This window comes from Myotis brandtii, unplaced genomic scaffold (assembly GCF_000412655.1).
Source record: "Myotis brandtii unplaced genomic scaffold, ASM41265v1 scaffold667, whole genome shotgun sequence".
Lineage (NCBI taxonomy): Eukaryota > Metazoa > Chordata > Mammalia > Chiroptera > Vespertilionidae > Myotis > Myotis brandtii.
Window position 1 is genome coordinate 1,871,997 of NW_005370593.1, and position 17,032 is coordinate 1,889,028.

A 17,032-nucleotide genomic window follows, 5' to 3' on the forward strand; every position below is an offset into this window, starting at 1 on the left:
CATTATTTTAAAAATTGGGTAAAATGTAAACCTTTAGGCTTTATTGTTTTTATATTAACTTTTATTTTCAAATAATTTCAGACTTATAGAATAGTTGAAAGAATTCCCCACTTGTCTTTAAGATTTTTCTGTATTTCTTTATATTCTGCTTTACACACACACACACACACACACACATGCATAGTAAACCTGTGTATATGTATAGACACACAGGTGCACTATTTTTTCTGAACCATTGGAGAATATGTTGCATATATCATGTCTCTTCACTCTTTAATACTTTAGTGTACATTTCCTGAGAATATGGATATTCTCCCATGTATGCAGTTAGCTAGCAAATTCATGGTACTGCTATACTATTAACTGATCTATCATCCATATTTGAGTAATGTACTCAATAGCACTCCATCAGCCCTGTACCTCCTGTACCAGGAAATTGCATTTTGTTGTGGTAGGTTTTTAATCTAGAACAGTTCCTCAACTAATTTTTTTCATATCACTGACATTTTAAAGACTGCAAAGTCTTATAGTACTTTTTAAAAAAAACTTCCAAACTAATGTAAATGAGAGAATATTATGAATTTTTTAAAACTAAATGACATTGCTTACATAACATTTTTAAAGTAAACGTTTTATTGAAGTGTTAACAGAAGTGCACAAATTGCATGTATTGCCTGGAAAATTTTCACAAAATAAACACAATTCTAGAAATGGCACTCAGAATAAGAAACAATTTCAGAAATCCCTTCTCTATCATATTCTTCTCTAGTCATTCAATCACTATTCCTGTTGATTTATTTTGCTTGCTTTTGAACTTTAATAAATGAAATCATGCAGATATATATTCTTTAAGGTATGTCTTCTTTTTGTTTAACATTATGATCATGAAATTCATCCATGTTTTGGTCTACTATAGTGGTAGTTTATTTCAGTGTAACAAGAATGGATTATTTCAGATCCACTTTGATAATTTAGGCATATTTGGATAAGTTCTGCAAGTGTATTTTGAGCTTTTCTGATTTGCTGACTTTATTATATGTTTAATTCCTATACTCCATCATTGTTTCAGTTCTTACTGAGTCCAAGAGAGTCTTGAAGGATATTTTTAAAGTAGTTTGTGTCATTTCATCTCATACTTACCTAAGAGTTTCTGGTCAGTGCTGTTTTGTGGATATTGTTTTGGGGGGGTTATTGCTGGCTTACAAAGTAGTGATAGTGTTTTTCATTTCAATCAGCTTTCAAATTAGTATAACTATACTTTTCTCCCTTTAGCCCTGGTTTCCTGAGGTTTGTGAGGGTTTTATGTGGCATGTCTTCAGATGAAAGGAAAGCATTCCTGCAGTTTACCACTGGTTGCTCAACTCTGCCCCCAGGTGGACTGGCTAACCTGCATCCCAGACTCACGGTCGTACGCAAGGTACAAACTCTAGTTAATGGGGAATCCAGTTAATTATTTAAGGATTGAAAGAAAAATATTCAAAAGCATGGTCTTTTGTTATTTTCAATTTTCTGTCTGTAGGTTGATGCTACTGATGCAAGCTATCCATCAGTGAATACATGTGTGCATTATCTAAAGTTGCCGGAATATTCTTCGGAAGAAATCATGAGAGAGCGCCTTCTAGCTGCTACAATGGAAAAAGGCTTTCATCTCAATTGAGCTTTGAAGTGCAATGGGAGACATCAGAGACTTTTAAAATACTAGTGAAGCCTCTTGTGTTTGTGTGAAGAGAAGTATATGATCCTCCACGCTAATGACACTTGCCTTTTTTTCCACCGTTAAGGCTTTAAAAACGTGGAATAAGTTTGTTAGCTGCTAATGACAAAACAAATCCTGTAACTACCCAGCCAGCAAGTACATAGCACAGAACACTGTGTTGCTGCAAGGGCTTATGTGACTGGAATAAGGTGGTCCTACTTGACTGTTCCAAAGAGCAGCTTCTGAGATCTTCAGTGTTCACTGGTAAATTTCTAACAGTGTATTTGTGTAAAGTTTGTCATTTCGTACTTCAAACACTACAGTTGCCATCACTGATCCCTGTTTTGCTGGCTTTTAAGCTACTTGGTCAAAAATCCTGCTACCTTAAAACATAGAGCGTTAATGAGCATTCAAGCTTTTTTTTCTCTCCCCATTTTAATGATGCCTGCACTATCAGAGTATTCTAGTGTTTTCTCTTCGTTTGGCATATAATCATGCACAACCTTTTATTTCTTTGAGGTGGGAGTATATTTTTATTTCCTATATGCCATACTATAAAGATCAAATTCTTAAGTGTGTCTGTGAGTTCAAAAATGAAGATATATCAAGGGGAAAAAATTTAGAAAACACTGGTCTAGATGCCAGGCACACGTAAAGTGAATTTTACTTTTGGTTGTATTTTCTTTGTATATTATAAACATTTATTTAACTTGTTGGAGTTTGAAGTAAAAAATTCCCAAAATGTATGCTCAATAATAATCATTAAAATGTTTGCAGCATATAAAACTGTGTCATGTGACTATTTTACTACAACCACCAGACTTGAGAACTTAACCAGATACTTTTCATTTTGAATCATTGAGATTTCTTTTTAAAAAAAATTATTACATGAAGAAATGTATTTTTCTATACATTCTTACTGAAACTGGAAAGCTAGAAATATGTTCATATGCTTAATTGTGATCCAACTGTTGTGTTCTGTGTTAAAGTATTCGTTAGCTAAAAAGGCCCATTTATTTCTGTTAACTTTTTAAATACCAGATCCGCTACTTACCATTGTATCTGCAGGGATGTGTAAATCTAAGATGCAAGATTGATTTTTTAATATTGTGTTAGTGTCAAAAGAAACCGCCAGGATGCTGCTATTTTCTGGTGTGTTTAGTTTTTTGTTGTTGTTGCTGTTCGTTTGATTTTTTAAAATTGATTTTTAGAGATGGTTGCCTCCTGTAGGGGCCCAGACTGGGCATCAAACCTGTAACCTAGGTACGTGCCCTGACTGGGAATTGAACCAGTGACTTTCCGGTGTACAGGATGCTCCAACCAAATGAGTGGCTCGGCCACGGCGTTATTTTCTAGTTTTAAAGAAGGAGCTCTATTTACATTTTCCAAACTCCTCTGATTTATCACATCTGTGCATTTAGGTGAAAGAAATGTTGCTAGGCTTGATTTAGCCAAGTAACTTTTTTAGGAGTGAAAAGCATTTTTTGGAATTGCCCATTTATTTACCTGTTTAAAAGGTATGTTCCTTTTCTATATTAGAAGAGATATCTCCCAATATAGTTAATCTTTTGAGTACTGTTTTTATTCTCTGCATGAGAATGTTGTAACTATGTAATCAGAGGCATTTAAATAATTTACCTTATTGTTAGCTTCACAGTTCTCTGTGAGAATAAAAGTTAAAATAAAACATAATAGCAGTATTTAAATGTATGACCTATGCTTTCATCCAAAAACTAGTGGTGGTGATCATCTCAATAATGTTGTGGGTGTATGACAAAAACTTCATACTAGTATTAGAGTTCAAATCCAGTATATGTGTGTAGTACAGCCATTATTTATGTCTTTGAAATGTCTGTCAATAGCTAGCTTTTTCAAGACCAACCTAGCACAGGAGTTAGCAAGCCGTCTGTTTTTTTAAAGCCTATGAGGCTAAGCATGGTTTTAAAATTTTTAAGTGATTGAAAGAAAAAGTAAAAAGAATATTTTATAATGTGAAAATTTTATGAAATTCAACTTCATGTCCACAAGTAAACTTTTATTGGGACACAGCCATGCGTATTCATTTATGTGCCACAATGGTACAACAGAGACCATATGGGTCAGAAAGCCTAAAATACTTACTGTCTGGCTGTTTATAGAAAAGTTTGCAGAGCAGGTAAAATAGATGAGTCTTATAAAATTAGTAACTTCGAAATGTCAGAAGTCTTCCTGCAGAAAGAAAAGTCAAAGAACAAGGTAAAGCTGACCAATCAGAGACATAAATTTCATGAGTGTGAAATCACTTAAAGCTGGTACAGTTCAGCAGTTAATCTGAAGTGAGATAACACAACCTGTAAGAAGTCACATTTCAGTTCACTTTCATGAGTCAAGTGCTATGTGGCATCTACCGGGGTCTCCACATATTCTAGGTACTTGAGTATTTTTTCCTATAGTATCTGCCTGGTATATATTTTTTAATTGTTATTCTCTAAAGGTACTAAAATCTGTGCCAAGATGTTATTCAAGTGCTATTTTGGTGTGACCCAAAAATTAATTTTGTTCACTCCCTAGTTACTTCTGATGTACCAGTTTCAACAGTTACCTCAGTGTGCTACTGATTTAAGTGCCTACCAACTAGGACAGTGTTTCCCAACTAATAATGTCTCCAAAAAACCTCTATAGCACTTTGATCTAGGCCGGGCTTTCCCAGACCTTGGCTACTTAATGCAAAGTACCACTCACTGATCCAGAAGGTCAGAAATGTTTCTCTGCCTTTCTGAATGAGTCCAGAACAACTCAGGTTTATTTTTGGAGCCTATTATTGACTCGATGCATGTGTCTTTACAGATGTAAACTTTGAAATACATGAACAGAGCTCGAATTTAAACAAAATCCCCTCCTCCACACACACAGGAGAGGAAACATCAAACTGTACTGAATGAATTATTTGTGTAGAATGTCCATTTATGTTCTTTTGCAGGAAAGTATTGTAGATGAAAGAGGTCTTGGAATTCCAATGGTTAGTATGATATCTTAATATACCTATATTCCTTTTTCCTCCATTGCACCTACCCTCACCCCTACATACACATAAACATGTTTTGGGTGTGTGTGTGTGTGTGTTTACCTAAGACAATTCTGTATGTTCTGCTGTTGACTGAGCAGCAAAAGCATCTAGAAAGGTTGGGGCCTGGGGATTAGAGCACTGCTCTTTTATAGCGACGTAGCAGTTTTCCAGACATTCCAGGAGAAGGGGTTGAAGGAATAAGGGAGGGGGGAGAAGGATTCCTTTCATGCCAAGGTGAACAGAGATACCCTTTGAATTCTATTTTTAAACGTTGAATTAAAGTAAACTTCATTTACCATTTAATAAGACAAAACCTTTATAATATGGCATAAAGGATAGTTGTAAGGGCTCTCTTTTTTTCTTTCATAATTGAGATTTAATTGGTTGTTTTGAGGAAAAGTACACAGACATTTCAATTTGTACACAATTCTTAACATATGTACCAAGAATGAAGTCTTGTAGTTGTGATTCATTTATAAAGTTATTCTAGTGACTTTCCAGTTTAAAAATTGGAGGTTAATTTTCCTTAATAGAGTATCAATTACCAATATCTTCAAATGTAGATACGCTGTTACATCAAAGTCCCACTAATTCACAATTTAATAGATATACTACATCAAAATTTTGATCTTTCACAGCACATTAACAAAGTTACTAGTAAAACTGGACTATCACACCAAAGATGTTACAGATGCACAAAATTCTAACAGGGGGAGCCAAGATCAAGGAGTTTAATTTAGGAAACAATTCTACCAATATGGGAATAGAAGTAATTTAAAATGTTCAAGACTTAGAAAATACGCAACTGACTCCAAATTGCCACTTGGTATGCTTTGTACTGTAAGATATAAGAACTATCCCTGTTTATGGAATGTTAAGCAGGCACCCAAGACAATCAAAGTCTACTATATTCAGTATCCCACTATTTCCTGGTTGTACCAAAAAATAAGCCAGCAAATGATTTCACCTCTTAAAAGCATTTACACACACACACACACACACACAATGAGGTGAGGTGGAATTCCCTCTATCAATGTTTCTATGGCTACTAAAAAAATTTGCATTTACAGAATAGTTGACAAAAATATTCCTCTTTAATGTATAAGAAGGGAGACAGGGACCACTGTTAAGACATGGCATATGATGGTGTTCATCATTCTTGGCTTCTTTTTCTCCTGCTTCATCTGAGGCTGGACTTGCCTCATTTTTAGTTTGTTTTCCGCAGGTAGATCTGTAGGTTAGTCACTTGGCCTGTTTCCCCTTTACTTCCCTTTCCCTTTTGATACGCACTGTTTTGTCTGCAGATTTACCCTTTCTTGCTGCCTTTTTTGGCTTCGTTTCCACTTTTGCAGAAGCAGGTTTAGCCGACAACCTCTCCAATCTCCCTTTGAGCTCCTCTGTTGCTCTCTTGGCAGAGCTGAGCTTCCTCTTGGGCAGCAGGGCAGTGCATGCTGGGTGCCCAGGGGCCATGGTGTGCCAAGAGGTAAGGACTCTTTCAATGTTTAACCATTTACTAGTAGTATTGGTAGTAACATACTCTAGTTAATTACATGATGGCATTGTAATTGCCAAGTGCCCATAAAATGGATCGCACACTTTTAGAAACTGGCAAATGAAATTTAATCCTGATGTTTTCATTAGACACACAACATAGTAAAATTTGACTTTTTTTTTTTTTACCCACACCCCTAAAATTTTGACTTTTTAAGACTTTTTAAAAGTTTTCATATATCAATTACAAAACTTTCAGTACAGCATAGTAGTTAGACAGTCATATTCAGAAGACAAAGTGCTATGTATGTTTGCCAGTTCTACATTTTTATTGGCTGATAAAGAGCTGCCACACTTCCCACCTCATGGTGCTATTCCTGAATTTAATTTGCAAAGGGAAGGAGAAACCAACATTTTATTTAATAAAACTTAAACAAGTGGGGGGAAATGTTTATGTTAGAAAATAAAACATCTCTCAGAGAAAATTTTTCTTTGTACATATTTTAAAATACAGTTTTGTTTTCCATTTATGAACTGAAAAACACCTATTTAAAATGTCTTTGGAAAGATGCCCCATTTTGCAGTGTGCTCTTCAGATTCTTTGGGCTACAAATGCTAGGAGGTATTCCATGCTCTCATTTCTTGTCTCGACGATTCCTGGCAGAGCCTTCCGTTATTCAGCTTTCTGACATCTTATCAAGAATTAGTAGAGGGGCAAGAATTCTTGCCCGATTCGTTTCTACAATGCAGCCATTTAATAGCATCTCATCCAAAATGATGTGTACTTTATCCAAATTAAACATTATCTAAAGTCATATTAAGGAAATTAGTTTTAGAGTTATAAAAATGTTAACATTAAATAAATAATAACTTAGGACTCAGACTAATTTACACTGGAAAAATCCCAGGCTAAGTATGAAGGTGTTTTGTTAGTTTATTTTACACTATTCTTGAACAAATTTTAAATTGGTGTCCATATTAGAAATTATTACCTTCATGTACACAGATACACCTAACTGGACTACAGGCATAGAAATGGAACAGCTACACCTGTTAGCCAGAGGGAGAAGGAATCCACTAAGGGCTGGAGAACATAGCAAGTGACATTTGGCAAGAGCATGACTTGGCCTCAAGAATAATGTTGTCTCACCCTGGCTGGTTTGGCTCAGTGGATAGAGCATTGGCCTGAGGACTGAAGGGTCCCGGGTTCAATTCTAGTCGGGGAACACATGCCCCAGTTGTGGGCTCAATCCCCAGTGGGGGGCATGCAGGAGGCAGCCAATTGATTCTCTTTCATCATTGATGTTTCTATCTCTCTCTCCCTCTCCCTTCCTCTCTGGAATCAATAAAAATATATTAAAAAAAAAAAGAATAATGTTGTCTCATAGCAGTAACAGCCATGATTTACTGACTACACACTGTGTTCCATGCATTGTGTTGGTTGTTTTACATACTATTTTAGCCTTTTCTACAACTCTATGATGTACATGTTACATATTATCCTCATTTTACACAGGAGCAAACAGGCTCAAAGCCATTGTCCAAGGTCACATAGATAGTAATAGCCAGAGCTGGACTTGCAGCCCAAAGTTTGGCCTTGACTGCTCTGCTTCCAGATTTCTCAGCAGGGGCCTTAGGCTACTGAGTATATGCCCTCATTCAGCCTTCAAACCTCCACCCAATAATAAATGCCTTTATGACCTTGCATTTTAAACTCTCTTCTTGTCAGGGCTGAAGAAAAAATAACCATTAGGAGAAATGAATGACGAAGGCAAGGCAATGCGGACTCAATTCCCAAGTAGATGAAAATTCTGAATTTCAAGACAGTACCTCTTATAAATGGACAGTTCTAAAAATACTCATTTGAGAATTATGGAGTCACTTTAGTTTACTGATGTTCTTACTGGAAAGTTAGTATAGGGCAGGGGGAAGAAGAAAATATTGTTAGACTGTGATGTTTACCTAATTGGAAAGAGCCAAATACTTCCTCCAGAAGACCCTTCATTTGAGTACCTAACTTTACTTTTGTGAAACGAATGAGGTGATGACAATGATTGAATGTTTATGAATCTAAGTTTCCATTTCTATTTAAAGAGCATTATCCTGATCTGTTAAAACACACAACAGCTGACAGATTGTTTCAGTGGACAAACTTCCAACAAATAAGTGATTAAATGCACTAAGGAAATTCATATTTAAATAAATGTGTATAAAATGAATCATTACCACCTGATTTTTTTTTCAGTAATTCCAGATGTCCAAGTCTATATTGTATATGTTTAGTGAAGTACATTTATAGAGAATGAGACAACCCTGTGAATGACTTTTAAGTTTCTATTAGGCTCTGCGGTAACATCTCATTAAGCTCTGTGCAAATAGTCCTCCAGCAGAATAAACTGTTTTTCAGAAGCCCATGGGAACTGTCCTTAAGTGACCCAGAAAAAAAAAAAAAGCTTTACTCGGATATACCTATTAATAATGTCTTCCAATTATATAGGTGACTGCTTTGTCCATGGCCAAATTGGGACTGAAATATTAGGCCCTTGACTCAATCCTGCTCACCAGACCCCGAAGCCAGAACTCAAAAGAAGCCAAGACAAGGCAGGAATGATAGCAGGTTACAAAGGCGGAGTTGGGGAGCACAGGTGGCTGCATGTAAAATGCCCTGGAGAATCCCCCTGCTGTATTCACTCAGGGCAATGAAAACAGTGCCTTTGGGAATGCCAACTCATCCAAGATAATTTTCTTTGAGACAGAAAAAGATCTAATTTTAATCTATTTGAATTGGTTCAGGGATCAAGCTACTCTGAAGACTTCCATCTCTGGAAAGTAGATGATCAGCAATTCAGATGTCCCCTTGAGCAACTGGCTAATTGTTTTGAAATTCAGATTAGAATGTACTGCTGAATCATTATCAACCACCAACATCCTCACATTGCAAGGACAAGGTTCTTCGGCTAGCCTGAATTTCCCAACATCCAGGAAACATGAGTTGCTCAGTGAGGTCATCTTGTACTGTGGGCATGTGACTGCCTATCTATCTGAGTATCTGGCTCAAACCGCTAATAATCATGCAGCTTTCTGGCACTATATAGGGAAACCACAGACCAAATCCTATGTGAGGCAACAGCCTGAAAGCTGGTTTCCCCCTGGAATCATATGACTCCTTTAAAATAATCTAGCTGTTGGTCACATCTTGATTTGGTTTATGAGCCACTTGTGCACACTGGTGAAGCCAAGAGTAATGGCATTTGGGCCAAATGCCAGGTGAGCAGGAATAAAAAAAAATACCCTATATGCCAAACCCATGGTAAAAAATGGGCACACCCACTTCAACCATGACAGGAATAGTACAAAACAAGAAAGGCTAGACTGCTGGTCTATTAATATGGTGAGCTGAGGATGACGATTTCAAGGTCCTACCTTCAGGCTATACTGAACTTGGCAGACATAAGTTCCTGGATACACTGTGTTTCCCTTCATAGGCACCCTAAGGTTGGAGCTGATAGGAGCTGGAAACAGCGCTCCAAAGAGCAGATTCGTAAAGCCCCATTTTTTCCTAACCCCGAAGCCCAGAAGCCTTTGTGAATTCTATGTAATGTAGATTGGAGTTGAACATCTTGAGGCCCCACTAATGCTACTGCCACTTGAAATCAATTTTTTAATTAAAGGGATTGAACTGTTTGTGGTTTCTGCATTGGAATTTTGATCTCTGGATCATAAAACACTTTCAACACGGTGTTTTTACACCACTGTGGTGGCCTAATTACCCTTTAATCTTTTCTAAGAGAAACTGAGCAGCGTGCATTCAAATGGGACCTCAGAAACAACTCCAAGCAGAGTCCAGTCTAGAACTGAAATTTCTAACTAGACTTTGGTCTTAATCCTTTCCCTCTCTCTCTCTCTCTCTCTCTCTCTCTCTCTCTCTCTCTCTCTCTCACTTTCACTCTCTTAGCTAGGCGAAGTTCTTCAATACATGAAGATAGGAAAAAACTTGCTCTCATTATTTATACTTGAATTTCCCATGAAATTAGATAACCTGCGAAAGGCCGTTATGTTCCCATTCCGCACAGAAAGCCCACTACTACCATGTAGAAACTATCCGCATGAAGGTTCTGCAGTCCTGGATACACTCCCTGTAATATAGTCTTCTGTTTGCTTACGGCTTAGCATTGTCTCTCATTAATTAGGCCACAGAACAGGAATATATCTTTTTTTAAAAGTAGGTTTGCCTTAAAGACCCATTCCTACTCTGAGAGCAACAAAACATCCAGGTGTAATTTTTTTAAAGTTTATGTAGGCTTATGTAAACATTACCTAAATATGAAAGTCAGTGCTGAGTCAAATAAGCCTGTCATTTGTCTTGTATTTTTTCCTAACTGTTGCTTCTCATGACTTGTTGTCACCATTCCTGAGTCAAACAGAACCAGATGCAGGGGGAAAAGAAGGGGGGAAGGCAGAGGGACTTTGGGAGGAAGAGCAGCAGTTGGACATGACACCTCAAGGACTCAACACATTTAAAGGGAATATATGGCTAAGGCTAGTGAGAGCCCCAAAAGCCTGGAAGGCAGCCATTTAATCTGGAACATTCACATCCCTTTCCTAGTAGACTCTTGGGGACTGACGGCTCATAATGCTGAGACTCCCCGCTCATGGCAGCTCTGGGGGACCTGCTGGGAGGGTGCTGCCCCTCGGCTCAGTGCCTGCCTGCCCTTCTGAACACGGCACGGGCTGCACACATTCCCTCAAGTCCAGGGCCAGCTCTCACCCCTTCCAGCCCAGCTTTCAACTTACATGCTTCCAAAAGGAAGAGATGTTTAGCAATCTCTGAACGTGAACCCCACTTTTGGAGAGCATGCTCTTATCAAGACATTCAGATACTCTCAAGATTTTTCTTCATTTTGACTCCTCCAACCAAAGACTACTGTTTCTCTAAGACTTCCCTAATTCAGAAAAAAAACTTTGACAACACCAAGACAGCATGGTGACAGGCACTTTAAAATAGTGACTAGATTGCCATAATCTCCAGATGATTATGAATTTTTAAAAAATCTTATATCTAATTTATAGCCCTAGCGTCAAGCACCTTGGAAACCCAGAATACCAGCTGTGCCCCAAAGTCGCTCTATGGATTGGGACGCATGTCACAGAACCTCTCAGGACCTCAGCCTCTTCATCTAAAACGTGAGGTCTTAACCTGATGATTCAGAAGTTTTCCAACTTTAAAGCACTCAAGTCCTCTGACTAAAAGTAACCTTCAGGGAGAGGGAGCCACTTTACTCCTTTCTGATATTATCAAGTCATTCCTGATGTAGGCTCCATCACACCTCAAAAGAAACCCTTTTGTAATGACTTAATTATTATAACTTTCTGGACAACACAAAAATTCAGTTCTCTAGAAGCTGCTACCTCAGTGTAGAATGGCTCACTGGGGGATTTCTTTGTTCATCTTGCCAGTATTTCCATAGCCCCTAGTTGAACAAGTACTTTGTGATTTCTCATTAAGTTAGGCTGAAATCATTTCCTACTTGGAGAAGCCCTATTCTGGTTTCTGGATCTCTACAAGTGTTTGGGATTTTAGGACGGTAGTGAAGGAATGAGATGCCCCACTGTGGGCAGTGATCGGGGCCTGCCTGCCAATCTTGGAGGCGCATGAATTCCGTTACCTGGTGCGTTCGTTCCTCCAGGAAGCACCATGGTCTGTAACTGCCTGAGTCACAGGCAGTGCAAGCAGGATGGAGACCCTTCCTACTCCCCACCCTCAACTTTGATAAAGAGGGCATGAGTCAGGGTACTTTCACATTACCCACACGAGCTGTAAGGTTCTGGAATTAACTGCTCAGGCTTTTGGGCTTTAAGGACTTGTAAAATAAAAACAGCTCATAATTAATGTTCTAAAGATTTTTCTTTAGATATTTTTCAATTAAAACATTCTGGCTTCTAGGCATACCCTATATTTGGGGGGCACAAGAATACAAGTAGGGACCCAGCCTGTTCCCTGCTTTTCTCCCCATGCAGTGTGTGGGGGTTACCACAGTTACCATCCCAGCTGCTATCATTCCTGCCGACAGTCCTTGGGTGGGGGTGGGAGAAGAGGCCTGCACCTGCCCTAGCAGCAGTTCTGGGCTGTCTGGGTACTCAGTAAATTCTGGGGCCCAAGTAGTTGGAGGATAGTCAAGAAATGGATGGGGGGCCCTGAAAGCTCTCGGTAAGCACCCTCACCCCATGGAGAGGGATGCTGCTGAAGGCTAGAATGGGGGCCCAGGAAAAAGACCCTAGTTGTCCAGGTCCAAAGGCAGGACTGATGCATTCCATTCTGGCTAAAATAAACCAAGTCTTTAAGCCCCTTTAAAGGTACCAAATGCCAAAGGCCGCTAAAGGTTTTCTGTACCTTTGCACATACAGTAGGTGTGCAGAATCGAGAAGCTGGACATCTCCCACACAGCACTGTGCACTGGTGCCACCCCTTGACTATTTAGCAGAAGGGGGTAGAGACAGCTCCTTTGAATTACAAATTATCTGAAGAATTCAGCAAACCTGGGGCTCTAGAGTGGAGCACATTTTGGGAAGCTCATCAGTTGATTCCTAAAAACCATCTTCAAAAAAATTTTTTTAAATTTTTATTTATTGACCAAAAAACCATCTTAATTCATGGAATTTGAAGTCTTAAATAAGTTTACCAAAGTATGTAATGGGGTACACTTTCCTTATAGAAGCAGGGCCTCATGGACTTTCTGGGAATTCCCTGAGGTTCTGACTTCCATCCTCCTATTGCTGCATAAAACTGAGCCTGAATTGTGTCTGTTGCTCTGGGTTGACAAAGAAGGCTTCCGTAAGCCTGAGCATACAGAAAGATCATGTGCTCTGAGTGTTGGAAGAACCTGCTCCAGGTTGTAATGGTATCAGTTGTTTGTTTCCAACCCTTCAAGACCTAAGGAAGTTTTCCTGGTACAAATAGACCTCAACAGTGCTTACTGCTCCAGCAGGTTCCTGGTTAGTGACCAGAGCAGTGATGCAGATCGTCTATGGCAGTGGTTCTCAACCTTCCTCATGCCGCGACCCTTTAATACAGGTCCTCATGTTGTGCTGACCCCCAATTTCATTGTTACAAATTGAACATAATTAAAGCATAGTGATTAATCACAAAAACAATATGTAATTATATATGTGTTTTCCGATGGTCTTAGGCGACCCCTGTGAAAGGGTCGTTCGACCCCCAAAGGGGTCGCGACCCACAGGTTGAGAACCGCTGGTCTATGGTCTACACAGAGAGCAGGAAACAGGACGCATCTCTACAAGGCTCCCTGGTCTTCCTGTTAGGAAACTGGTGTGTAGCGGTACTCCCTGCACATTTGATAGTTAAAAAGAACTATGGACGAGACAGAGTAGAGTCGTAGATTTTTAATTTGATTTTTTTTCAGATGGCTGAGGGTGAAAACCCTTTAAGAATGTCAATAGAAGCCCGGCCTGTGTGGCTCAGTGATTGAGCGTCGACCTATGAACCAGGAAGTCAAGGTTTGATTCCCAATCAGGGCACATGCCTGGGTTGGGGGCTCGATCCCCAGTGTGGGGCATGCAGGAGGCAGCCGATCAATGATTCTCTCTCATCAATGATGTTTCTATCTCTCCCTTTCCCTTCCTCTCTGAAATCAATAAAAACATGTTAAAAAAAAAAGTCATAGAAGACAGTGCCCCAGGCCTTGCCTGGCCTGCAGCCTACTCCACTTTTAGACTACTGGAGATCCCCATGAATGATACCTAGAGCAAAGATGTACACTTGAGAGATTTAGTTTTCTTCTCTAAAAGATGAAAAATTACTATTCTGTCAGATGGATATGCCTAAATAACTCCTTAGGACAGTAAATAAGTAATTAGGTCAGAGAGGAAGAGAAGGCAAAAATGAAACTAAGCAAAATGAGGGGAAAGATACAAGTTGTGTGCCTTAGTGTGGAAATTAAATTCAAACAAGAATGCTGGAGCTCATTACATGGACCTTTGCTATTCACCAGAGGGACCCAAAGACAAACCCATCTCTACTTCTAATAAACATCTAGTCAACATGTAAGACACATCAACACAACTAGGCCAACTGACTACATATCCTGTTACATCTGACTCACTTTAATTCTCTGAATATCTAACCTTGTAGGACTCTCCTCTCCTGTTCCAGGTGTAAGGTAACTCAGCTCAGTTACCTAGAGTCATAGCAACATCAAATATTAAGGCTGAGGACTTTAAAGCTCTTCTAGTCTAATTCTATCATTTTGAGATGAGAGGTTGTGTGACTTGTCCAACACACACAGCTAATTGGTGGTAGGACCAAAAGTGGAACTTGGGTTCTGTATTCCCAGGGAAGTGTCTATCAGCTTTCACTATCATCCTTGAAGTAAAAAGGCAAGTTCTTATTCCCCTGTACAAGGAGGAAGAGATTTATTTTGAATTGCTTTAAAGAGCTGAGTTAAAATGGAAAGTTACAGCCCTGACCGGTTTGGCTCAGTGGATAGAGCGTCGCCCTGCGGGCTGAAGGGTCCCGGGTTCGATTCCGGCCAAGGGCATGTACCTTGGTTGCGGGCACATCCCAGTCGGGGGTATGCAAGAGGCAGCTGATCGATGTTTCTCTCTCTTCGATGTTTCGAACTCTCTATCCCCTTCCCTTCCTCTCTGTGAAAAATCAATAAAACATATTTAAAAAAAATAATGGAAGGTTACATGCTAATATACAGCGTGGTCTCGGGTCTCCTAAGTCAAAGGGGTCCTAGATTTAGGTCACTCACCGTTAGAGGGCATGCAGATTTTCCCAGTTAATTTAAAGAGGCTTTCAAATATAGCCTGAAAATGAAGTTTATCAACATGATGACATTTTCTATCACTAGTTAAAGGTAAATGGCTATTTCTTCAGAATATCCTGACTCTGGGCATACATGTCTAAATGTATGTATACCAACATATACATAAGCACGTTATAATTAATATCTATTTGTTATAATTAGTGTAACTATTTTAGATTCAAGCCTGATGTTTTCTCAAAGGACTCTTTTATTATTGCTTTCAAGTGGTAAACAAATTTTTGAAAGTCAATTTCCCTCCAGAGCACTCACACATACCTAGTGGGCTCCTGCCACAGTCTGCAGGCCTGCAGTATTCTAAGCAAATCATGCTTCTTGTTGGGGCCTTGGATACTTTGATTTAAAAGGGAGAAGAATCTAATGAATAAAACAAACTGATGAACAAAACAGATCCAGAGATATAGAAGCATGGAACAGACTGTGGCATCTCAGAGGGAAGGCTGGGTGGGGGGATAGGTAGGGAGAGATTAACATAATAACTTACATGAATATATGCATAACCATGGACACAGACAATAGTGTGGGGAAGGCCTTGGAGGGGGGAGGGAGGCTGGTATGGGATTAAGGGGGGTCAATGGGGAAAAAAGAGGGACATATGTAATACTTTCAATAATAAAGATAAATTTAGAAAAAATACAATAAAAGGGAGAAGAGAAGAAAAGGAGAGCATTCTCTGCTATAAAAGGAAATGAAGATGAGCCAGGCAACTTCTTTAACCCTCTGGTTTATCACCCCTGAAGCCTTATTCTGACCATGTGGGGAATTTCTGGAGATTTATACCTGGAGCCATGAAAATCCATTCTCTCTACAAGGACCACGCACTTTCTGCCTGTGTTACTTAAATTCTAAAAAGGTCTATCCTGTATACTTAAGAGAAGTTAAATTAATATATAACAGTTATTATAACTACTACCACAGAACTGCCTTGTCTGAAACATACAAAAATCTTAATAAGAATTGTCTTTGCAAAAAAGGCGGGTGTTTCTACAAAGCAGCTGTACCTCTGGCTTTCATGTTATGGTCACTGATGACTAGCATTCTGGATTCTAGATTCTGCCTAATTGTTTTTCTGCCCATGGCACTTACCTGATAAAGACTAGCCTGTGTTTTGCCAAATACTGTGGAAAGCTTGACTCACAGCATTGAAAAAGGATACGTCTAATTCACTCTGGAAGAGAAAAGAGTGCATGCATGAGAATGAGACATCGGGACAGAATGCACTTAGCAGAGTTAGGGCTGCTCTGGCCACACATCTGGAAGCAGTGGGAGTTGCTGCTCTGGGTGCAGAAGTGTGAGAATGGAAGGCCCTGAGTTTAGGATTGTGATTTTTGAAAAAAAGGTCTGCATTTTTATAGACTAGAACAGTTATCCTTAGAACATGGGATAAACTAACTCAACTTTTACAGATGATAGGCAATTTTTGATAGGTTTATAAAAAACCTTAATAATGTGTATACCCTTTAATCCATCAATTTTATTCCTGGGAGTTTATCTTAAGGAAATAATTAGATAATGGCACAACAATGTATGATAGGATATTCAGGGTAATGCTTATAACAGCAAATTATTGAAAATTAGGGGGGCTAGTTAAAAACATTATAGCAGATCTACAAATGATGATGCAGATATATATATACTGACATATTGTTGAATAAAAAGCAAGTTATATGTATGTTACATCCAGAATTATCCCATATATCCTATATAATAAAAGGCTAATATGCAAATTGACTGAACGGCAAACCAACCGGTTGCTATGACGTGCACTGACCACCAGCGGGCAGACGCTCAACACAGGAGCTGCCCCCTGGTGGTCAGTATGCTCTCACAAGGGGAGTGCCACTCAGCCAGAAGCCAGGCTCATGGCTGGTGAGCACAGCAGTGGTGGCGGGAGCCTCTCCCACCTCTATGTCAGTTGGACATCCCCTGAGGGCTCCCAGACTGCAAGAAGGC

General features: G+C 39.1%; 2 protein-coding genes across 15 annotated transcripts in view; one reads left to right on the forward strand and one right to left on the reverse strand.

Annotated features, from left to right (window-relative positions):
- Positions 1–2,482, forward strand: part of HECTD1 (HECT domain containing E3 ubiquitin protein ligase 1) — a 99,894-nt gene extending 97,412 nt beyond the window's left edge. For all 5 annotated transcript variants that reach the window (XM_005880990.2, XM_014528964.1, XM_005880992.2 and 2 more), the window contains 2 exons: positions 1,273–1,417; positions 1,520–2,482. In XM_005880990.2, the coding sequence (XP_005881052.1) occupies positions 1,273–1,417; positions 1,520–1,657 (283 nt within the window). In that variant the 3' untranslated portion in view covers positions 1,658–2,482. The remainder of the gene's footprint in view (positions 1–1,272; positions 1,418–1,519) is intronic.
- The window catches only part of AP4S1 (adaptor-related protein complex 4, sigma 1 subunit), a 69,056-nt gene that overhangs the window by 13,415 nt on the left and 38,609 nt on the right, over positions 1–17,032 (reverse strand). For 5 of the 10 annotated variants that reach the window (XM_014528970.1, XM_014528968.1, XM_005880987.2 and 2 more), the window contains exons 5-6: positions 16,236–16,247; positions 6,722–7,039 (exon numbers count right to left, since the gene is read on the reverse strand). In XM_014528970.1, the coding sequence (XP_014384456.1) occupies positions 6,911–7,039; positions 16,236–16,247 (141 nt within the window). In that variant the 3' untranslated portion in view covers positions 6,722–6,910. The other 5 variants (XR_001359597.1, XM_014528971.1, XM_014528974.1 and 2 more) reach the window with 5 other exon arrangements.